The 18,715-nt window shown below is 54.7% G+C and overlaps 5 protein-coding genes across 5 annotated transcripts; 4 read left to right on the forward strand and 1 right to left on the reverse strand.

The window, feature by feature from the left end:
- Window positions 1–319: 319 nt before the first annotated feature.
- Window positions 320–3,890, reverse strand: CH63R_00511 (Glycoprotease family protein; the record flags this gene model as incomplete). The annotated part of the gene is made up of 2 exons (XM_018295486.1): window positions 320–525; window positions 863–3,890. The coding sequence occupies 2 exons, from the start codon at window positions 3,888–3,890 to the stop codon at window positions 320–322; spliced, it is 3,234 nt and encodes a 1,077-aa protein (XP_018163848.1).
- Window positions 3,891–5,086: 1,196 nt separating this feature from the next.
- Window positions 5,087–5,523, forward strand: CH63R_00512 (uncharacterized protein; the record flags this gene model as incomplete). Its single annotated transcript, XM_018295487.1, has 2 exons — window positions 5,087–5,249; window positions 5,306–5,523. The coding sequence occupies 2 exons, from the start codon at window positions 5,087–5,089 to the stop codon at window positions 5,521–5,523; spliced, it is 381 nt and encodes a 126-aa protein (XP_018163849.1).
- Window positions 5,524–7,948: 2,425 nt separating this feature from the next.
- CH63R_00513 (Galactosyl transferase GMA12/MNN10 family protein) lies at window positions 7,949–9,425 on the forward strand (the record flags this gene model as incomplete). Its single annotated transcript, XM_018295488.1, has 3 exons — window positions 7,949–8,372; window positions 8,428–8,710; window positions 8,762–9,425. The coding sequence occupies 3 exons, from the start codon at window positions 7,949–7,951 to the stop codon at window positions 9,423–9,425; spliced, it is 1,371 nt and encodes a 456-aa protein (XP_018163850.1).
- Window positions 9,426–14,448: 5,023 nt separating this feature from the next.
- Window positions 14,449–15,497, forward strand: CH63R_00514 (Tat pathway signal sequence; the record flags this gene model as incomplete). Its single annotated transcript, XM_018295489.1, has 2 exons — window positions 14,449–14,849; window positions 14,918–15,497. The coding sequence occupies 2 exons, from the start codon at window positions 14,449–14,451 to the stop codon at window positions 15,495–15,497; spliced, it is 981 nt and encodes a 326-aa protein (XP_018163851.1).
- Window positions 15,498–17,730: 2,233 nt separating this feature from the next.
- Window positions 17,731–18,508, forward strand: CH63R_00515 (Small secreted protein; the record flags this gene model as incomplete). Its single annotated transcript, XM_018295490.1, has 2 exons — window positions 17,731–17,907; window positions 17,960–18,508. 2 exons carry the CDS (start codon window positions 17,731–17,733, stop codon window positions 18,506–18,508), a joined length of 726 nt encoding a protein of 241 aa, XP_018163852.1.
- Between the last annotated feature and the right edge of the window lie 207 nt (window positions 18,509–18,715).

The following is an 18,715-nucleotide window of genomic DNA, read 5'->3' on the forward strand; positions in this document are numbered from 1 at the left end:
GAGTGCGAGAGGAGAGGCCGCAGGTGGGAGGCAGTGAAATGTATTGGTGGTGAGAAGTTTGGGAGCTCTTATCTTATCGGCTATTTGTTGGTCTTGTCTGTGTTATCCACACCGAGGCCTATCGACTTACACGAGCTACACCGGGCCAGCAACTCCACCCGCCTTACCTGTCTACCTACCTACAGGCACCTAAGGGCACCTGTGGCCAATGTTCGCTAGGCGCCCATCCGAAGGTTTATGTTTTTGCCTCAGCGTAGATCGTTTTTCCCGCCTTGCCTTACAGAATCCGTGCCCATAGCGTAGCTGGCTGGGATAACGCTCATAAACGATCAGAAAGTCCAACGGGTGCGCTGTTTAACCAAAGGGGCGTGGCGATTTTTGGCAGTTTTCGGCCAGTTTTGTCTTGGAATATTCGACCCTTTGTTTCCCAGTCTGTTTCCCAGTCCAGTTTTCGTTTGCCTTCTGTGTCCTGTTTTGTGATCTTGTTGTTGTCGCAATCTTGCTGAAGAGTGAAGGCAAGGTCATCTAAACGCCCTCCATTTGGTAATTCCGGGACGTCACAGTCAAGCTGTACTCCCTTGTATATTTACTGGTACAAGAACAGGTAAAGGCTTCTAGGAAGGACTTTTATTACGACAGGTACTGTGCAGATAGTTGCTGCTATGCATTATGAATTTTTGTCCTCTCCAATGTGATGTGCTAATGGTCATGGTTCCCATACCCATGTCCCTTCATATCCGTGTCTGTGTCGATTCTCATGTCCATACCGACGTTAGACTCTTATAATCGTGTTTCCTGACTCCTCAAGAATTTTTTCCATCTCTTCTAGTGACGAAATTCACCCACTCGCACCTGCACCCACCCGTACCACCGTCAAACCCCCCGAACGATGCGTCCCTATCTTTGCGCGGGTTCACCATCGCGCCACCAAAGCCAATATCGTTGGGTAGGAGTTTGGGGTTCGCCGTGTCGATTCCCTGACGATCGTTCACGGACCAGTGCCACACAAACTTCTCCCCCGACCGACCGCCGTGGGTGTCCATCTTCACGGTAACGGGGTAGGGCATCGTACCAGGTCTCTCGCCGTCGTTGGAGGCCAAGAGCTGCGTACTGTTCGTGGAGCGGGTCCATATCTGCACAAGAAAGCGCGTCTGAGACCACGTCACGAGGAACTTGGCCTCACTGCGACGAGAGCCACCGTTCGTGTCAAGGGGAACGTTGCTCTCGTCTTCGGTGCCGTTAGGTGTGGTGACGGACTTGAGGTAGATGGTGCGCTTGAAGTAGTTGTAAAAGCCATAGTGCTCGGTCGGTAGTCCGCGGTCGTAGAGGCGGACTGGTTGCTGGGAGACGTGGGGAAAGAGTTGAGCGGGGGCTCCGGTGCCGTCTCCTTCGAGGTCTGGAGGAGGTAGAGAGATGGAAATATCTCCTGAGGGCTCCTCCAAGTTCTGACGTCTATCCAGGGCACTGGATCCAACTGATTCGTTTCCAGATTTGAGGACGCTGAGGTAGAATGGCGTTGGCTCGCCCGCCTTCTCGGCAGACTCGATTCCATCCGTCGTATTTCCGAGAAAGTATAGTTCCTCGAAGGCGGGAGGGGTTGGGCTCGGGGAGAAAGCTGAACCTTGCCTCCGGATGTATGATCTAGCTCTAGAGATGATTCCACCAAAGCTCGACCCCCGCTTCTGGGAACTAGAGCCAGGTCGAGGCAGCTCTCCGTTAGGTACATGCCACAGATTGCGAGTGTCGTTGTCCCACTGGATATGCATGATAAATGTCGGCTGATTGGCGCGATAGGGGGCCACTGAATTGTGTTCTTCCTTGGGAAGCGCGCAGCTCCAAACAGTCGAAGGGCTGCTGCAACCAGTCACGGCCGCGGTGTTGTCCGGGCCTACCACTGAAAGAACTCCAGTAGGCATCGGAGGGAAGTCGGTCAGATTGACAAAGATGCTGTCAACTTGCGCAGAGTTATTGTTGCGCGGGATGAGCGTAATGCAGAGAACGATGGTAAGGATGCTCAGTGCAAGACCGACTCCGCATACTCCCAGGCACACACGTCTTCTCTTGCGGCCTTCGCGGCCACTGCGACCGTAGCAGCCACTTGCAGGTATGCACCAACGACCTCTCCAGAAGCCCCCGATTTTACGAGCTGTCATTTCCTCCCTCTCGTGACGTCGGCGCTCGCGCTCGACCCGATGACCGTTTCCTGATGCTTCAAGAAAATGCTCGCCGGGGATGAACGTGCCGGCGAGTCTTTCCGGGAGACGAACCTGTGTGCTCGGAGCGAATCCATTGCCTCCAGTTGATGGTGTCAAGGGAATATCGGTCATTTTGATACCGCCCTGTGAGCTCATTGTGCCGTTGATAGCTGGTGAGATTGGCCCCGGAGACGGCGGGTAGAGCGCTTGCAAGGGATGACCTGTAGGGAAGACAGCCCGATACCTGACAGCTTTCTGCTGCTGCGGCGGCGAGTAAGGGGGTGGCTGCTCTGAAATAGCAGGGCTGGGCTCGGCGAGAGAGACCTTCTCTGACTGAACTTGCAGTCTCGGGGTTGCTGAGCGAGAGGAGGCCGTGGGGGATGGATCACGTCTGTCCATTAATGGTGATGGGGTTCTCCTCGGTGTAGGTATTTTGACGATCGGCGTCTGGAAATTGCGTGCTGATGGTTTAGGTGATGCCGGAAGACCGGGTCTCTGTATGGTGGTGGGTTGAATCTGCGATGGCTTGATAATCCCAGGCCCGGAGTCTCTGGGTTTGTAGGCGGGCATGTTTGTATCCTTTTCGCTACCATAGTCACCATGCTCTGCTGCTTTGACTGGCTGCGACTCAGAGTTGTTCTGAACAACGGGACTCTTCCTCTCAAGAAAGGGCGTTGTGATGTGATCCCACCAACCACGTGTCTGAGTAGCTGCGCTGTCCGGACTCTTTGCTACCTCCTTGGTCTTTGTTGACCTTCGGCAGTTCGAGGCCGCCGCTCCGTCTTCTTCGAACAATGTGCACGGGCTGCCTCCGTCGTTGTCTTCTTCTTCATTATCCTTCAGAACAACACTGACCACTCTCTCCGGCTGTTTATAAGTGGAGGGTACAGAGGGAACTGGGGGAGCATCACGGGCGACGCGGACCCCGAGACCAGTGGCTTGGGAGTAGATACTGGATGAGCGGTGCGGAGACTGGAAAGGGGATGTGGTGTCGGGTGTGTCGGGACTCCAGACTGATCTTTGCTGCGAGGGAGTCAAGGGTGTGACGGTGTCTGGTTTGCTTGTCACCGAATGTTTGTTGGCATATCCGGGCGGCAAGTCATGAGGCGTCTTTAGAACGGCTGTCTGGGGGCTGATTTCCCGGTCGGCCATGTCTGGTGGTAATGCGATTCCGATGACGATTGGGCGGTCGTTGGGGGACAGGTCTTGCTCGAGCGGGCTGCGGCTGGCGCTTTGAGGGGACTTGCCAACGTGGTCGGTCTTCTTCTTCAGCCAATTCCAGTTGCCGACTGAAGCAGAGTTGGGCGATCCCTCGAGAGCTCTGAGGGCGGCGGCATCGACGAATTTAGGCTGTTGCAAGTCGGGGTTCCGGTTCTGTTGGGCGGTTTGTTGTTGTTGCAGCGTCGTCATGTCCGTCACCACTTTGATACCGGCCTTTGCGTTTTGTGCCTTTTGTCGTTGGCGTGATTTCAAACGCTTCAGTTTTTGGACAGAGTATCGAGGCTGGGAAAGTCTCGTCGATGCGGGCTTGTTCAGCTTCAGTGGGCTGGGCGCGGCCGTCTTGTCCATGATGAGCACTTGGTCGTCGTCCATGATGGGTGTGACCACATCCTCATCCTCCCAGTCATCTCTGTCATCGTGTGGCCGATGCTCCCGCGTCTTCCGCTGCGACTCTGGGACCCTGTATGAGGACATTTCGATGTGTGTACTGATGTCGTTGTTGTCGTCGTCGAGATCATATGCCGATGTAATAGGATGTTCAAATGGAAATGTATACACGTCGGAGCACCAGATGATGGAATGATTCGAGGATGGAAACTGAAAAGAAAGTTTAAAAACCCCGAGTCGACAAAATTCGTTGAGTCTGTTAGCGAGAGACGAGGTTTATTTGTCGTTGACGGCTGTGTCAAAGATGGGGAAAACGAGGATGTAGTTGTGTCGGTAGTATTGAAGAAAAGTAAATGAAAGAAAGGGAAGGTTCAAAGGAGTGTTGGAATAATTGATAATGAAGTCACCCAAATGGAACACTTAGTCGAAAGTTGTGAATAGGTAGGTGGGCACACAAGGGAACAAGAGAAGGGAAACCAGACGACCACCCACCGAGACTCATTGAACAACCAACATTTGAGAATGCGGAACAAGCAGGGGCGCAGCAGCGCAGCACAAGTAGCTGGCTTCATTATATGACTGGGACGCGTTCACCAGACGGCGGCTCTAAGCCCATAGGTCGCAGCCAGGCCTTATGATGTTTGGATGGACGATGCAGAGAAGCAGTATGAGGTAGGCGCCGAGTCGAGCATCTAGACCCTCTGATTGGTCGTCGTGCCGCTGGCCAATTCTCGGGCCTGCACAGGCGACCGCACTGCTGGCCATTCATTCGGCCGCGGTTCTTGGAGACTGGGACGGCTCTGCGGCATGCAGGATACCCATGAACCGATGGTTGCCTCATATCTCACGAAGGCGAATCACAGCATGGAACGATGCTCGACGGGAGCAGACTGACGGTGCGTGGTTGAGGGTGGAGAATACTTATTGCGGAGTGGCTCCCGACGACTGCGGGCACGTCACGGAGGGGGGCTTGAGATCAACATAATCGAGTGGCTTGTGCACAGCAATGTGGCTGAAGGGAACGCCACCGCCTACCATGCTTCTACTTACCTACCTATGTGCCAAGGTACCTGTGTACAGCATCGTGTGGTCCGTCTGACAGTGGTGAGCGTGCTTCCGTCTTTCGGGATCGAAACAGGTCTTGGTCCCGGACGAGCTCCCGGGGGCTACTACTATCTCGGCCGAGCTGTACTCCGTGTCTTTGAACCCCTCAAGAAGTTTGATTATGATCTGGGTAAGTAGCCATTCGAGTGCGCCAACGGCTATGTCCGCTGTCCTCTTCGATGGCTCATCAAGGGTTGAGAGCCCTGATCGATATCAATGAATGGAATCCCAGTTCACCAATCACTGGGGTTCGACACGAAGGATACTATCGCACAAACGCCGAACAGTCCTACCTGGCTGCGCAATGTGCCAATGTTCTGGTGCCCCGCGAGCCAGGCGATGGTATAAAGCATCACACCAGCATCACAGGCAATCAAGCTAACTTCCTGCCCGAGTAGCCCACGTTCGTAACCCGGCTGGTACTTCTCCAGACGGCACGTTCTCAACAGTTGGAGGCACAGGCTTTCCGACCTTCCGTTGTCCCATCTCACGTATCGGCGCGCTAACCAAACCCCCTTATTTCCAAGGCCTTAGGATTGTGTCTTGGCCAGGGATGAAGCGACAGGACCTGACACGTCCGGTCTCAGGTTCTGAGCGGGTGGACGGGGAGCTTTAGGTGGCAGTACACTGGATTTCCTCTCTCTCGCAACGACCAAGGGGGGCTCGGTCACAAGTTCAGCCGTTCCTAGATCAGATCAGGGCGTGAGAGAAACTGCACGACGCAAACGTTTGATTGAGATGATGCAAATCTCTTTGTTCTTGCCGACGGCATGGGAAGGTAGTCAGCGGCCGAACAGTGAGTTGGAAGAAGTTCCGCGGAAGCCCCAGCTTTCTCGGAGCGATTGACGGCTGTCGACTCTGGATATGTGTCACAGAAGCGCCGTTGGTCATTTGACAATGGACCAGATGGATGGAGTGAGGACTAAGAAGAGAAGAGGGGAATCAATCCCCACTCGATCTTGAATACGATCCCTGATCGGGAGGATTAAACAACTCAAAAGTCACTTGCTTAAAGTTGCCCTTGTTTCCCCTTATCTGCAGCTTGGCTATGCCGCGGAAGAACATGTCGGGCTCGACGTCTGGAAACGCCCACCTCGTATTGATATGAGCGCCACCTCGCGAGAGATGAGAGACGTGCTGACTGAGTGATTCGCATCCGCGAAGACGCGAAGGTTCTCCTGCAGGCGACTAGTGAGTGAAGCCGCCCTATGTTGTTCGGTATCCACTAGCATCTCAGTTCGGCGCATGCAAGATGTTTCAGCGGCCAATGGTGGCTCTCCAATTGACTCGAGTCACTGGCGTGGGTGAGAGAACCCGCCCGCATTGATGGCGCCCGTGGTTCGTGTCTTGCCCAGGCGGTGCTTTTATTACGGTTCACCTCCTTACCTCACTCAGTCCGCAATCGCCGCCCCTCGTGTGTTTGTGACTGGCTTGTGAGCCCACCATGCCATCCATCACTCTCTTTCTCTCTCTCTCCCTTTGGTAAGAAAGTCAGGTCTAGTTTGCGGATTTCTTTTTTCTCTGGATAAGTTCTCGGCCTATGACATAGTTCCCGTCGCAACATTCGGATGATAGGCATTATTATTGAGGAGGGAGGGATGATTAGGAGTCGAGAGTGCTTTTTAGTGAGTCTTAATTGCGAGTCTCCAAGTACCCTCGACCTGGACTCGCGCCGGACCACCAGTATTGTCGCCATGTGTCAGCTACTCGAGTCAACGCAGGGCATCTTGATGCAATATGCAATGTCAGCGGACCACGAGAACCTTGGCGTCCAGGAGCACCCTCCTTCCGACCGGGGGAAAAAAGATCAGACGCACCAGAGAGGCGTGACGGGGTTCTATTCGTGCATGCTGGCGAAAAAAACTTTGGTTGGAAAAATAAAGTAAGGGCTTCTTTTTTAACCTTTTTATTTGGTTAAGTGAGGTCCAGGCGGCGGGCGAGTGGCCACTGGTGGAATGCCTCTCTCCCTTCTTATTAATGCGCCTTGGGCCCAGAAGATGCGGTGCGAGCCAAGTCGTCCAGCAAATAGTGGCGCAAAAGGATCTGGCCCCTTTGAATCTCGATGCATTGCAAGTGACGACTTTTTGAAGGGTTCCATTGTTGACCTGCCTTTGGTTCGGGTGGTCAGCGCACTATTCTCCTCGCCGTGGGTGGCACCAGGTGGCCTATCCTCTGTTGTTTTCTGCTGCAACCACCGGCGGTGCGAACGCCCTCTCTATCTCCACTGGGGAAGGGGGAAAACGAACGAGACCCAGCCTGGAGACAGACGACTTTCCTCCCTCCTCCCTTTTCCTGCTTGCACCCGTGCCGTACCATCAACACGACCTGACACTGGAGAACCACCGAATCAAGCCGCCGTTCCCTAGCAGCTGCATACCCACCCACCTAGGCCCTTGTATTTACCACCACCCGCGCATCAAGTAGCGTAGCGGGAACGTCGTCCCCCCTGGCTAGTCACCTGTACAGCCTCACCTGGATTCCACGAACCACCAGAGAGAGCCGCCATTCTGCTTCTGCCCTGGCCGCAAGAAAAGGCGACCCCCCTTTTTTGCGGATACGTCGACCCCCGTCCCTTTTTCACCTCGACATTAGCGAGTCCATCTAAGCTATCGCGTTGTAACCAGACGGCTCGTAAAGTGCCATCTGGTCACAACACTCGACACTCTTTCATCCTGGATCAATCACAGCAATTCGCCGCCTCATCGTCCTTCAGCGATCGAAGGCCAACACGCTCTCACCACCGGCGCCGCTCCTCTGCTTCTGGCGGCCTTGCAGTCACCGTTGACGGCCCAGGCGACCGTGGCTCTTCCCAATTTCTGGGAGTCCACGGCCAGCAGCCTGGTCTCGCGGCCATTCCTGGTACGTCCTAACTCCTCTCTATCTATTTCTCTCTCTTCGACCTGTAGTTCGACCCCGTGACGCACCTACGACCCCCCGTCCTGACACGACACCGACGCAAATACGGGTCGGACAACATTCAAGGGGACCCGCTTGCTGACAGCTCGTGTTCTTTGAATGCTGCAGGCACCCCTAACACCGCAATGTCGCTCTCGCGCAGTCCGTCGCCCATACCCGGGGGCGGTTGGGCCAGCCCTGGCCTGACCATCAACACCAGCGGCCGATCGAGTCCGAGCAGAGGTTTCTCAGCATCCAACGGCGCCTCCACGCCTTGGGAGACCGCCAAGATGAGAACCGCCGGCATGAATGGGTATCCGTCCTTTTCCACTCAGAACCAAGGCTTCTTCACACGACACATGCGCCGAATATCGAGCAGCCTGCCGCGATTCAACAATCAGAGTCCCTATGCCGACAAGGAGAAGCCGGGCCGGGCATCATGGGCGACACGGAAGGTTCCTCTGGTGGGAAGGATACGGAGCGTCTTCGCGCGCATGGGCAGGAAGATGAAGCTGCGCTTGCTGATTCTTCTCTTGTTCTCTCTGGCCATGGTCATATTCTACAATACTCGTACGTCGGTGGGAACCCTCGCCACACTCTGGACATGTCGTTGACCATCCCACAGCTCTGGTGTACCACTGGCGGAGACACTTTGGTGGAGGCCAAAAGTATGTTATTATATTGGCCGCCAACGTCGGGGGAGGTGTCATGGAATGGAAAGGCGCCCGTGAATGGGCCATCGAGCGGGATAGCGTACGGAACAAGAAGAAGTACGCCAATCGATGGGGGTACGATCTTGAGATCGTCGACATGAGCACCAAAAAGCGATATGCGCACGAATGGCGCGAGAGCTGGGAGAAGGTCGACTTTATTCGCTCCGCCTTCCGCAAGTATCCCAAGGCCGAATGGTATGTTGAACGCGTAATACCTGATGTGATCAAGCTGACCCATGGGCGCAGGGTCTGGTGGCTCGACCTGAACACCTACGTAATGGAACTTTCGTACCCCTTGCAGAACCACATCTTCAACGACCTGAACAAGCACGTGTACCGCGATATCAATGAGTTCAACCCCCTGAACATCACTCACCCGTTCACCGACCCTTACCTGGACGAGGAGTCGCGAAGTGCCATCGGGGATGGGAAGCCCGAGTCCATCAACTTGATGCTCTCTCAGGACTGCTCGGGCTTCAACTTGGGCTCATTCTTCGTCAAAAGGGGTAATTGGGCTGACCGTATGCTCGACATTTGGTGGGACCCTGTCGCCTATGAGCAGAAGCACATGGAGTGGGAACACAAAGAACAAGACGCGCTGGAGCAATTGTACACGACTCAGCCGTGGATCCGCAAGCACACGGCGTTCCTTCCGCAACGGATGATCAACTCCTTCCCGCCCGGCGCTTGCTCCGAGAACGGCAATGATACCCGCATCCATTACGATCAGAAGGACCGGGACTTTGTCGTCAACATGGCAGGCTGCGAATGGGGCCGCGACTGCTGGGGCGAGATGTACAACTACCGCGAGCTCAGCTATTACCTGAACCGCAATCCATGGGAACGCTTCAAAGAGGATCTCATTGCCGTCCTCTGGTTCAAGCTCACCGGCCAGAAGGTCAAGCTATGAGACGACCAAAGACTCACAAAGACATGGTCCTGGTGTGCACTTGCGCATCAATCCCTGGGCCAATTAATAACGGCTGGTCGACCGTGTTTCTCTTCCAACGCCCCGCTTATTCAATAGAAGCACCTATCTTGTATACCACACAAAATACGCATGCGAAGCTCGAGAGCTCGGGGCACCCTGATGTCCACACGTCATGAGCGTTACGAAAGAACGAAGTAGAGGCCGTACAACGAGGTGGTTATTTGTAACAGGGCCGGTAGTACCAAAAGGAAGGGAGTTTAGTGTTGAGGGATGGGAGTATTCTGTCATCTTCTTGTCCTTTTCGACGGCGCGATGTGTAAAACAGGGGTGCTTTATTTTCCTTCTTTTCCTGCTGTGCGAATCTTCCGTTGCACTAGACGTTGTACGCTGTGGCATTCGCACATTAGCGGAAGCAGAGCCGCCTGGAAACCCTCTGGCTTCAAGAGCTGACGCCAGCCCGATGGTTTTGCGGTACAAGCTATTTTGCATTCCAGCGCCGCCACGAATCTATGTCTCCCACACAAATTTGGGCCGTTTATCTTTGTGCGGCTGATGTGCGGCCGAAATGTGAGTCGGGAACTCTGTTATGAGCTGCCTGTCAAAGTGAGAACGTGAGCTCTTCATCACCCTGTTTCTCGGTGGCTTCCCATCAACAGAAATCGCGTGCCGCTATGGAACCGTCACTCATACTGCTTCTCGGTCAACCTGAACACAGATCAAATATCTCGAGGTCGTCCGACGTTGGCGCAAGACGCACATAACCGACCGCGTGGCAATTAGTAGCCTGTCTCGAACTATGTATATTTTGATTTGCCTGGACGGCGTTGGAGACTGCCTATGCTGAGTGTAGAAGCTCATTGCAAAGTACTGGGCGAATGAGTCCGAGATGAGCCTGTTGGCGATGGAAGGCTGTCCCTTGTATCCGGAGCGGTTTAAAATCTGGGATTAATGGTGGGTTGCCTATGGCCTCTCGAGGGGCATCTTGCCCCGAGCAGCAAGGCTCAGAAACTCGAGCGGGAAGGATGACGACGAGCTGGGACCCACCTGGTAAGTCTCAAGATGGGTTGTTATGTGAATTTTGAGTAAGCGGACTTTGCCGAATCCCTCCCCGCGCTGCCTGAGCGTGTTCGCACTATGCTCGACGATGCATGCTCATAGTAGACGGGACGATCCAGGTAAGTTTTTGCTCCCTTTTTTCTTTTTCTTTCTTCCCCTTAATACCTTTTCCTTTTAGGTTCTGTCAATCTTGGCTCTAAACCCGTGCTATGGACCACGTCGTGTGGTACCTAGCTAGGAACCAGGAATTTCAGCATTGCGACGGGCGCGAGGGCGGGAGGCTGCCGGTGCGCTGCCGCATGGTGCGGCGCCCTTCGGCCCCACACGGAGGGGTCACGTCCATCGCCGCCGTGGGTCACTCCGGTTCTTTTCACAGCTTACCCAAGCCATTTCTCTTTGCCTGCTTGTTTCTGCGGAATGCGTGCCCCGTTCAGGATCGTGGTTTCGAATTAGAGAATGACTCTGTCGTGCACTACGTGTCAAGACCCTTTTCTTGCCTGGTTACTAACTCAGCAGATCATCCCACAACAGGGCATCCGCAAGTTGGGTGAACTGTGTCTAGGTCCCAGCGGAAAAAAGTGGTCCAGGTTCCTGGTAAGTTCGTCTGCGCCCCGGGTGTTCGGATGGCGACTGTTTAATTTATTGCTTTCGGGGGTGATCGCCGTTGTGCCCCCCTGCTTTTGTATTAGAACCCTTCACGAAATAGACTCGGCCGCACGATCCAGTTACCAGTGAACGTCGCTTCAGGAGGCCTTGATCCGGGGTGAAGGCAGATGGATTTTTGTACTTTTTCGGATCGACGACGCATGGTTTGTTTTGTTGGGTTGGCATGCTACTGGAAGAGGTTCTCTGGAATTTCCGACCGGGCGAGTAGGAAAGGTCAAAGGCCATATCTCGAATTCGCCATCCTGTCGGCGCGTATTAAACGGGGGGCTGGTCCGTGATCTCCAGCGCAGTGTTGTGTTTCGTCCCAACCGGGATGCCTGAGAAGAAACCTCCAATGATGGAAATCCTCAGGGGTTGCGGTCAAGGGGTTTTGTGAGAAGTCGAGTCTCGGTAAAGGACCACTGGCAGTGCGGTTGAGGTAGCAAGCTGTCTGTCGGACGACACAATTCGGCTCATCGGCGAGGGAACATTGCCGAGAAGCCTTTAACATGCGACACTAGGCTTGTTCTTCATGTGCGCGGATTACACAAACCTCATATTATCAAGATGGAGCACCAAGGTCGTTGGGTTCTGTTTCCAGCCGCCCCCAAGAAATGACAGATGAGGTGAGCAAAGCGGCTGTAGACCATTGGCGCGACAAATCGTACATAACAGATTCGACGGAGAGAGATAAGTCTGATCAACCGGACCTATGCAACAGGGGATACTGACCATGCTTGAAACATTCCTGGGCGAGGTAAGGGAAAGACTGCTAGGCGTATGACTGTCGTTCAAACACACAAAACTCATCGAAAGCTGGGAAGTCGCGAGAGGCTGAGTCTCGTGTCGAAGGATGAGTCCGTGTGAGAGTTTCCAAGTATCAATGATTGGGCATAAAAACTATGCATGCGCAATGTTTCTGCCGTGTGTGATGTGTAATGTGTGTAAGTGCGGCTGGGCAAATGTTTCAATCCAGCCCGCCCACGGTCTGTTATCTCCCTCCCCTCTGAATGTTGCCAATGTCTCGACGAGGCCGCCTCCTTTGGCAAAGGGAATGAATGTTTCAAGCCACCCGAGGGAGCACCTCCCTCCCCTGCCCCCGAACAGCCACCCACCACGCAATGACTAAGCGGGTTGAGTCAAGCACATGGACCACGGGAGAGTGACAGTTGCCAGTCACGCGTGCATGCTCAGGAACTGTGGTCTGCAAGGGGGCTGTCAACTCAAGGGGGGACATCCCCACCTAGGTACAGTATACATGCACGGATAAGAGGACCGGGGCCCAGCAAAGAGCACCGAAGAGAGAGCCGCCGCCGCTAGGGCCAGAGGGGTGGGTGACGCGTGCTCCAGACTGACAGGCCCCATCGGCACGGGAGCGAGACGATTGGGCGTCCGTCCGCCGTGCCCCTGGCAGGGCCTGTGTTTCGAAACGACCACAACCACAACGCCTCCACGGCACCTCCACCAACCTTTCCCACACACGCACACCTAGATAGAATCTTTGATATCCAACCCAACAACCAACCCGGCCTGCCATCTGCGTCTTCTTGTCTCCCCCTTCCCCTTTCCTTCTCGATCAGCGGAAGGCCCTAACCGCTGCTCTCCCGCCGGCCCTGGTGTCCATTTCTTTCCGTCTCATCTGGACCATGTCACTTGCCTCTTGCTCGCATGCTATAGGCTACACGAGCCAGTAATACCTGGGCGATCATCCCCCTCGACGAATCTACTTGATGCCCCTCCAGTCTCTCCAGTCCCCGTGTTCCCCGTCTTTTCTAAAAAGCACGCACACGCCCATCCACTCACACGTCAACTTGGCTCCTCGTCTCGGCATCAGAGGACTCGCTGGCATCTTGTATAGACAACTCTCCCCGTACACCCAGCTTCTTCTCGGCCTCAAGCCGAAGGTGAAGGCGAGCTGAACTGGATCTCTCTCTCTACCCCTATCATACGTCTTCGCGCTGAGGCCCCTCCATCTTGGCTTGCTTTGCCTTGCCTGTCTCCCAGGGACTGCCCTGGCCATACCCGTTGGTGACAAGCCTTGGCAGGTAAACGCTATTGAAACGAGGACCTGTCGTTCGCTGGAAGTGAACCCTCGAGCACACTCTTCACGCAAACACACTCGCACTTATACAGATGCGGGCCATGAGCAAGGACCGCCGAGGAGTTGGGCTGAGATGACAAACAAAGGAGCAAGTCTCACCACGGTTCCGGGCGCAATTCCAGCTGGGCCTTTGTGTGTCGACATAGGCGCAGCCTCGGCCAGAACTCGATAGAAGAGACGAGTGACAAGACAACAAAGAGACCAGGTGGCATAGGTCACCTTCAACGATTCCCAAATGTTGTCTGATGGCTGGGGGCCTTGTTTCCCCCACTACTGCTGCCCCTCAGACCCTATTTAGCTGGCTGCATTCCCCGACGTGGTTCGAGGCTCGTGAGTCTTGTCTTGTCATGTGTCATGCTTGGTGTTGGCCGTCTTCACTCCCTTCAACCTCTTTCAACCTTCTTTCTCTTACAGCCCCTTCGTAGCCCCCATTCCCTTTCTTCCTTTCACTTCTCAGCCCCCCGCGAGGTATAGACTGGTCCAATCTTTACCAGCTGAAGTTATCGTCGTCACAGAGGTCCCACTCCTTGATTCCTCGGTCCTTGGCCCACCCTCACTGTCCCTCTTCTACTTCTTTATTTGCCAAGCGCATCACCGAGACTCCAGGTTTGAGTCAAAATCTAGAGTCTAGTAAGTCTCTATTGGATTGGGCCAAGAAATCAAGAGAAGCCTTACGCTGCGCGTCATCACTCTCGCCACGAGTCTTGCTTTACCTGGCTCCTCCCAGAGTCCGCCCAAAACGGTCAACACCACCAATACCAAGCCCCAGCCGCATCTTGTTCTTCTGGGCCTTCCATCTTCTCAGACAATAGAAAACGGCTTGAATTCCTCTGGAGGTAAACCAGCCGCCCTTTCTCTCTCCCTAGGTCTTGCCCAGACAACCCAACGGCGCAATAATACCAGAGAGGTTTCTCCCATCAACCAACCACCCAAAGTGGCTGGCTCACTTCAGAACCGACGACATCATTATTTCTTCTTCTTCTTCAGTTCATACATCTTTATTGATGCTCCTCTGACTCTTCATCGTTCTGTTTTGAGTCAAATTCTTCAGACACATCTCCCTCTTTGTGGCTTTCCCGAGCCTATTCAACATCACGCCCCCTGACTTCCAGCCCGTCGAAGCCTCCCAAGGGGAAAAAGAAGAAAATACGCAACCATATCTCGACAGCAGGAACGATCTCAATCGTGTATCGCCAAACAATGCCTTCGCACAAAATCAAGACGGTCCTGGTCGGCGCCGCCGCCCTCCTCCTCTCCTCAGCGCCCGGGCCGGCCCAGGCGCAGCAAAAGTACGTCCTCCACGACAACTACGACAGCTCAAACTTCTTCAATGAGTTCAACTTTTTCGACCAGCCGGACCCCACGCGTGGCTCGCAGACGTACACGAGCGCGCGGACGGCCAACGACAGGGGCCTTGCGGGCTACGCAAAGGGTGGCATCTACCTGGGTGTCGACGCCAAAACTCCCGGCCAGGGTCGTCAGTCGGTCAGAGTGACTTCGAACAAGGCTTTCGATACGGGCTTGTTCATTGCCGATATCCAACACATGCCGACGAGCAGCTGCGGTGTCTGGCCTGCGTTCTGGATGTTTGGTCCCAACTGGTAAGTGTTTCAATCTACCTCCATGAGATGAGATGAGAGACGAACCGAAGGTCTGACCGCGCTGGTAGGCCCAACTCGGGCGAAATCGACATCATCGAGGGCGTCAACACACAAGAGTCCAACTCGGTGACGCTCCACACAGGACCCGGCTGTAGCATCACTAACGACGGTACGGTCCCATCCACCACGCTCAAAGACAAGGACTGCAACGCCGGCACGGCCTTCACGGGGTGTGGCCAGACGACGGCCAGCAACCAGAACTACGGTGACGGCTTCAACGCCATCGGCGGCGGCGTCTACGCCGTCGACTTCAACAGCCAGGCCATCTCAGTGTGGTTCTTCCCGCGCAGCGCCATCCCCGGCGACGTCGCCTCGGGTAACCCGAACCCGGCATCGTGGGGCCGGCCGCTGGCCAAGTTCAACGGCGGGTCCGGATGCGATATCCCCGCGCACTTCAAGCAGCAGAACCTCGTTTTCAACATTGCCCTATGCGGTGACTGGGCCGGGAAAGTGTGGGAGCAGAACGACGAGTGCAAGGCCCTGGCGCCACAGTGCTCCGACTACGTGGCGGCCAACCCCCAGGCCTTCACGGAGGCGTTCTGGCTCATCAACTCGGTCAAGGTCTACCAGGCTGATGGTGGTAAGTGAGCCGCTTCTCTTCCTGGCGGCCTGAGTTCTTCTGTAGCGCCCCAGGCGATTTGAATAGGTTCGAGGGGCAGGGTCCACCCAGCACAATTGAGCGGAAACGCTTTACAGGTTTAGATATGGGTGGTAGACGGTTAGGCACACACATACATACACACACACGCGCGCGCGCGCTCGCGGGGGCGTTGGAGGCTGGATTCTTTCACGTCTCTCTTTGACGACATTGATGCCATTTTTTTCTTTCGGCTTCTGGTTCGATATCTACTGGGTAGATTCCCTCTTAGGAACATTGTTTTCCCTGGACAAGAAGGAGAATGTGGTGTTACAGGAAAACATAGTTTTCGAGATGACTCGTGGGTTTTGTTAGTCAGATACCCGAAAAAATTGGACTATCATACCTCATCCACCCCTGTTCATCTGGAACTTGACATTGATGCCTGTCCTCGACTCAATAAGATCTGCACTAAGCAAGAAAGTAGACCTGTTTCGCCAACATGAGGGAGAAAGCCATAGTCGGATATCATACATAGCATTTTGATGTCGATCCAAGTCGTGTCAAGACAAGAAGACACAGCGAAGGGAAACCACAGCGTCCGCTGTCAATAAATCTTTTTATCCCCTTCAGCGTGAACACAGAGACGACTCGGTGCACCCTTGCTCCGAGGTGCACATGAACAAGAATCATGTCGTTCTCGTGATATCAAACGCCAACGTCAGAGACTGCCGGAAAAGAGAGAGAAGGTTTTCCCGACTCAGTCGCGGTCGTACAGGCCACCTGCCATCCGGAACAAGATTCACTTGACGTGCCGAGATGAGATGTCGTGCAACTTTGAATGCAAGCAGCCACTCAGAGACGAAGCCGTTCCATTGTGTGACGTGACTAAGGCGGGGGCAAGGTCTCGGAAGGGGTGCCGAAGCCATCAAATTTCGCCCGGAAGGATTGACGTCCGATCTCCTTGTCGGGGTTGCATAAAGTGGCAGAGCCAAGACTCGAAACACGCTCAAGGAACCCGTCAGGATGGGTGGCGCGACCTATCTGAGGGGCCATTACAGCCGGAGACGGGCGTACGTACAAAGGGGTACAGGGGTGCGACAGACATCTCGAGAGCCCAAGTCGAACACACAATTAGGAGCTGCTGCGTGTGTCATGCATGCATGTGCTCGCTGCCCGATGATGGTTCACCCATACCGCCCTTATTCACGGATCGGGTCATCCGAAGAAAGGATTATGGGCCAAGAGTCAACGATAAGCGTGAAGAAGAACGATTTCTACGGGGCAAGAGATGTGGCCAAGACGGGAGCGACTCCGGGATCGCATCAGGATGTGATGAAGAATGAAAAGACTAGGAAGTTTTAGACGTTGAAGAAGGTGGACGAATGAGTGACGCTAGTGGCATTATCCCACGCGCCAACTGACGGCCAACGCCCCACATCTTTCAGACGGACCGCCCGATCGGGCTTAGCTGCCATGGGTTTGAGGCAGATCCACCATGATCTTCGACAGACTTCAAACTCGCAACGGCCACAGCTCACTATCTCGAACCTGTTCGAAGCCGGCGGGCGGTCGGCAGAGTCTGCTCAGCCAGCAGCAATCACTTTGCCTCATCGGATGTGGGATAAGGGGGAACGCCGAGAGCGTAATCGACATCACTGGCAGATCCGCTGCTTGGCAAAGAAGCTTGTCTTGTCGGTGGAGCCCATTCAGGATCGGCCCTGCTTTTTCTCGTTTGGAGGGTTTATTTTTTTCCCTGGCGTCTTCGATGTAACCAGTTCACTCCTTATGTTTTCTGCAGCAAGGCTCGCATGAGACGGTCATGAGCCACCGCGACCTTGAGACGCTGGTTCGGACGGCCCAGGATCCCAGGAGTCGGGGCATCTATGGGGTGTTTGTCATGGAAGTGAGATGAGACGCTGCTGCCCTGTTGGATCAAAGATTGGGTCACAGGGACGCGAAAGGGCCAGAAGGAGGCCGCGGGCAACCTTGTGATAGGAGGATGGAAGACTCTCTATAGAGATTTCTGGTATAAGATCCTCCCGCTGCCCCGGTCGATATCTACCTTATTCTTCTCTCATCATCAACAACATCGGACTCAGTAATAACTTTTCCTCTCATTCTTCACAGCAGCGCTGTTCCATTCATTCTTTGCCGGTCAATACCTTTCAAAACTGTAGATATTTCTTATTCACTCATCCATACCTTTCACCAAGGAAGCAACCCACCGAACCAACCAGCAACATGTACTTCTCCAAGATCGCCGTTCTCCTCGCCCTTACCGCCACCGGCCTCTCTGCCCCGGTCGATGCGGTCGACAAGCGTCAGGCCAAGCTTCTATCTGTCCAGGACTACTCCCAGTTCCAGGTGTCCGACGGCACTGGTGGCAACGCTCTTGAGGAGGTCGCTCAGAAGTTCCCTGTACGTTCTTGATCCGATGTCTATTGTAGAACTCCGTACTAACAAGACACAGATCGACCAGATCAAGGCCGACCTAGCGGGCGTGAGCAAGGACGACCTTGATATCCTTAAGGCCGCTCGCGTTGCCGCCGAAGGCGCCGAGGCGGACGCCGGCGGCTTCAACGACGCCATCGCCGCGGCTTCCGGGGCAGATGCCGACGCCCTCAGTGTCGGAAAGATCAAGAACAAGTGCCTCAAGCTCCAGCTCGAGGTCCTGGCTCTTCAGGTCGAGCAGGCCCAGGGTGCCGACAACCAGGCCAAGATCGATGCCGAGCAGAAGAAGCTGGACAACAACGTCAATATCGACAAGGGCAACGCCGGCAAGGCGAGCAAGAGTGTCGCCTTCAGTGCTACCTCGCAGCCCAAGGGCGGTAAGGCCGGTGCGGCCGGCAAAGCCGATGCGGCCGGCAAGGCTGGCAAGGCCGACAAGACCGCCAAGGCCGACAAGGGCGCAAAGGCCGACAAGACCGCTAAGGCCGACAAGACCGCCAAGGCCGACAAGACTGACAAGACCGCCAAGGCTGGTAAGGCCGACAAGGCTGCCAAGGCCGACGAGAACTAAGAGTCCCTTCATCACCGGCATCCTGTCCTGCCGCTTGGATGAGAGTTATTCTCCTCTTAATCTTGTCAGTGGGGGACACAGATGTCCATGAAACGATGGCCGTGGGAGTTTGCGCGCTGGGGAAGCCAAATTTCTAGTTTAATTCGTTCCAAATAATTCAAACCAAACATTACGAAAGCAATGTGCCACCAGCGTCAAATGGGGGCA

Source organism: Colletotrichum higginsianum, chromosome 1, assembly GCF_001672515.1.
Source record: "Colletotrichum higginsianum IMI 349063 chromosome 1, whole genome shotgun sequence".
NCBI lineage: Eukaryota > Fungi > Ascomycota > Sordariomycetes > Glomerellales > Glomerellaceae > Colletotrichum > Colletotrichum higginsianum.